General features: G+C 48.7%; 1 gene segment (V, D, J or C); it reads left to right on the top strand.

Annotated features, from left to right (window-relative positions):
- The first annotated feature begins 3,423 nt into the window (after positions 1-3,423).
- LOC100939490 (T cell receptor beta variable 2-like) lies at positions 3,424-3,991 on the top strand. The segment is given in 2 exon segments: positions 3,424-3,517; positions 3,606-3,991. Coding segments are annotated over 2 exon segments (435 nt in total).
- Positions 3,992-4,220: the final 229 nt, after the last annotated feature.

A 4,220-nucleotide genomic window follows, 5' to 3' on the forward strand; every position in this document is an offset into this window, starting at 1 on the left:
TTTTGTATGTTTGTATTTTAGGTAGAAGCCTCTTGAAGAAAGGAAGGAGTGTACCTCTCTGCCTTTACATTTTTTTTTTTTTTAGATAGAGTCTCACTCTGTCACCCATGCTGGAGTGCAGTGGGGTGATCCCGTCTCACTGCAACCTCTGCCTCCTGGGTTCAAGTGATTCTCCAGCCTCATCCTCCCGAGTAGCCAGGACTACAGGCGCATGCCACCATGCCGGGCTAATTTTTTTGTATTTTTAGTAGAAACGAGGTTTCACCATATTGGCCAGGCTGGTCTGGAAATCCGGATCTCGTGATCCACCTGCCTCGGACTCCCAAAGTGCTGGGATTAGAGGTGTGAGCCACCGCGTCCAGCCCTGTCAAACATGTCTTATAGCTCCTGTAAGCCCTGAAGCACTTTGAGAATCAGACCATTATTCACAAAAGCTTTTTGAACAAATTAAAATGGCCATGTGCCCATGAGAGTTGGTTTTATTCTCTGCTCTATTCCTGGTCCTCAAACAGTGCCTGACATATAGTTATGTGTTCCATAACTACCTATTGGATCATATTTTTTTGATATCTTAAGTGTGTATGTGGAGGCTGTTGGAGGCGTTTCACCAGTAGGTGGCAGTGAGAGTTGCTAAGCCTTTACTTCAGCGTTTCAAATGCCTTCTTGCTTTGTGCATTCCCCTATGGAATCCCTTTGTGTATCTATGGTCCCAGTGCTGTATCTGGAGGACTGGGGGCAGATGGCTGAGAGGAGGGCAATGTGGCTCTTTCACCTCTGGGAGGAGCTGCGACTTTAGTGAAATTCCTGAGTCATGTGGAGGCAGGAGGGAGGAAAGGACTAAGGAAGGAATCAAATGCTCTGGCATCAGGGTTTGTTCCTTGTTGTAGTTGAGAGATCGTGTGTGGACAACTTGAAGACACTAAAGTCCTGGACCTGCGTAGCATCATCTCTGCAGTCCCTCTGGCTCACGCCCTTAGGGCCTCCTGTTATTCTAGTCTGTGTTCAGGTCCTGCATCCTTAGTAGGTGAGATGCTCCCTGGGCTCCCTGGGGGTAGGGGTCGCAGATTATTCCTCTCGTGTCCCCTCAGCACCCACCGAAGGGTGCTCCCTCCCTAGTTGGCATTACCTTACTGGGTCTTAAAATGATGCACAGCTGGCTCCAGGGAAGGGCTCCACTGAGCCAGGCGAAGTGGCCTCCTGGAGTTCACGGAGATTAGGGAGGGGAGCCCGAGTGCGCTCGTCCTGGGTCCAAGACAGGCATCAGGAAGGCATCTGCCCAAAGGGAAGGGGTCTGTGTGTTAAGGAGGAGGGGAACCATAAGTAGAAAGAGGAAGGGGAGACCCAGTCATTCATTGTGGGGAGGGCGGGCAGCTGCTAAGAAAAAAGCAACTATTTGATGAACCTGCCCTGCACACCCAGCCCTGACCCTGTTGAGGTGCTGGTGCAAAGCTTGGAAGAGAAAGAGGAAGTGTGAGCGCTAGACACTAACAGTGGCAACCACAGGAGCAGAGACTTCCCAAGCAGCCCCTGTCTCAGGGCCAGGGAAGCACACCCAGACGACCAGAACACCAAGTAGGGAGACACAGGGTCCCTCCGCCTCTGCCCTGTGTGACCCTGCCATGGGCTGCTGGCTCCACTGTGGTGTGGTCCTTTGCCTCAAGTGAGTCCTGGACACAGGTGGGACATTTCTGTTTTTGGATTTTTGGCTTTTTTCGTGGAACTGCCTCAGAAGACTCTGTCCTGGGCTTAGTCTGAATTTGGCTTCTTATTTTCATAGGCCCCATGGATACTAGAATTACCCAGACGCCAAAACACATGGTCACAGCAATGGGGAGTAAAAGGATGCTGAAATGTGAGCAACACCTGGGACGTGATTCTATGTATTGGTACAGACAGAAAGCTAAGAAATCCCTGGAGTTCATGTTTTACCACAGCTTTAAGGAACTCATTGAAAACGAGACTGTGCCAAATCACTGCACACCCGAATGCCCTGACAGCTCTCGCTTATACCTTCATGTGGTCGCGCTGCAGCCAGAGATTCAGCTGTGTATCTTCTGCACTAGCAGCCAAGACACAGCCCTGCAGAGTCACCGCCTCCCTGTGGACAAACCTCCTAGCTGTAGTCAGGAAACCATGGGAGCAATGCGTCCAGCTGAGCCTCAACACTTGGTTCAGCATTCCGTAGGACCTCGGCAGAGATCTCATATCATAATTCTGTCATTTATTGGATGTGGCTATCCTACATTTCCCATACAACAGCAGCCTGTGGCCTGACTTTGTCTTGAACGAGACTAGGCCTGAACTTGAATGCAGGACATATGCTGTCAAGTTTAAATTGTTCCAAGTATCTTCCAGTTGGCTTGTGCCTCTGGGAAATCTTGTGTGAAGCGTTTAACACTCTGGCCACATTAATCCACCTTCCAATATGGACTTTTTTTTGACTTCTCTTTCCACCAAGTTAGACCCTGGATCTCAGCCCTCATCCTAGCTCCAAATATGCTCAGATCTTTTCTTTTCTTCTCTTTTCTTTTTTTGAGATGGAGTCTCACTGTCTCGCCAGGCTGAAGTGAAGTGGTGTAATCTTGGCTCATTGCCACCTCCACCTCCTGGGCTGAAGCGATTCTTCTGCCTCAGCCTCCCAGGTAGCTGGGACTACAGGCACCCGCCACCACGCCTGGCTAATTTTTGTTTTTTCAGTAGAGACAGGGTTTCACCATGTTGGCCAGGACGGTCTCCTACCCTTATGAACTGCCTGCCTCAGTTTCCCAAAGTGCTGGGATTACAGGTGTGAGCCACTGTGCCCGGGCAGAGCTCTTCTTTTCTTCTTTTCTTTTCTTTTTTATTTTAATACCCAATCCCCTCCTCAGGTGGCTCTTTCACTGCCTGACCCTGAGGACAGTAGTTCCCCATGGAGTTTGGATCACTGTTTTCTGGTTCACTCTCCCTGGGGCATGTGCAGAGTTTCAACTTCTTGTTGGCTTCTCTCTTCCACTCAGGATTTAAAACTTTCACACTTGATTATTTTCCTTCTGTTTCTTTAATCCTAATACCAAGTTTTTTTGGCATCCATCATCAGTGGTAGAGGCTGTCGCACCTGAATTGTTGCTCACAGCAGGTAAGAAGACAAGAAGACCTCCTGGATTTTCTGAGCTGGACTTTGTACTCAGGGTTACCTTGCTGAGCCCCATATTTTCCAGCACTACTCTCAGTAATGGCCCTCAGTCCTGCACACACCATTAGACTCCTAGAGCTGAGCAGAGCCCTGCATTGTCAGGTTTCTGCACCAACACAAAGGTTCCCTCCTATCTCCTATAGAGGGCGCTCCAGGGATGGTGGGTGTTGCCAGAGACACCAGTAATTCTGCCAGACCTTGCCTGTGGGGCCATGGGAGCTCAAAATGCCCCTCCTTTCTTGCACATGACCAGATGCCTGAGCCAGGAGAGGCCTCATTCCTGCTGTGATCCTGCCATGGATACCTGGCTCCTATGCTGGGCAATTTTTAGTCTCTTGAAAGCAGGTCGATGCTTAGACTCTAGGAAATTCTTGCCTTAAACTTACCTAAGACAATTCTAAACCATTCTCTTAATCTTCTTCTTTTCTCACAGGACTCACAGAACCTGAAGTCACCCAGACTCCCAGCCATCAGGTCACACAGATGGGACAGGAAGTGATCTTGCAGTGTGTCCCCATCCCTAATCACTTACGCTTCTATTGGTACAGACAAATCTTGGGGCAGAAAGTCGAGTTTCTGGTTTCCTTTTATAGTGACAAAATCTCAGAGAAGTCTGAAATATTCGATGATCGATTCTCAGTTAGAAGGCCTGATGGATCACATTTCACTCTGAAGATCCAGTCCACAAAGCTGGAGGACTCAGCCATGTACTTTTGTGCCAGCAGTGAAGGCACAGCCTTGCAAAGGCACCTCCAGCCTGTGCACAAACCCTCAGAGATCTGCCTCCCTCCCAGCCACCAGCACCTACTTCCTGCCTAAGAAAAGGAAGTCTCTGGTTCGGTTTGTTCTTGCAGCCATCTCCAAATAGACAGATATCTAAAATTAAACTACCAAAGATATCTTGGGCAGAAATGGCCAGATACTGTAGGATTTGAAGAACTTTTACAGATACTAGAGGGTGTGACTTTGGGCTCTGAATATGGGAGAACTGTACACGATCACATAACCTATATCTTTTCTCTATTCCCATTTTGCCATTTTTATTAGA

The sequence above is a fragment of the Pongo abelii genome, chromosome 6, assembly GCF_028885655.2.
Source record: "Pongo abelii isolate AG06213 chromosome 6, NHGRI_mPonAbe1-v2.0_pri, whole genome shotgun sequence".
NCBI classification, from domain to species: Eukaryota; Metazoa; Chordata; class Mammalia; order Primates; family Hominidae; genus Pongo; species Pongo abelii.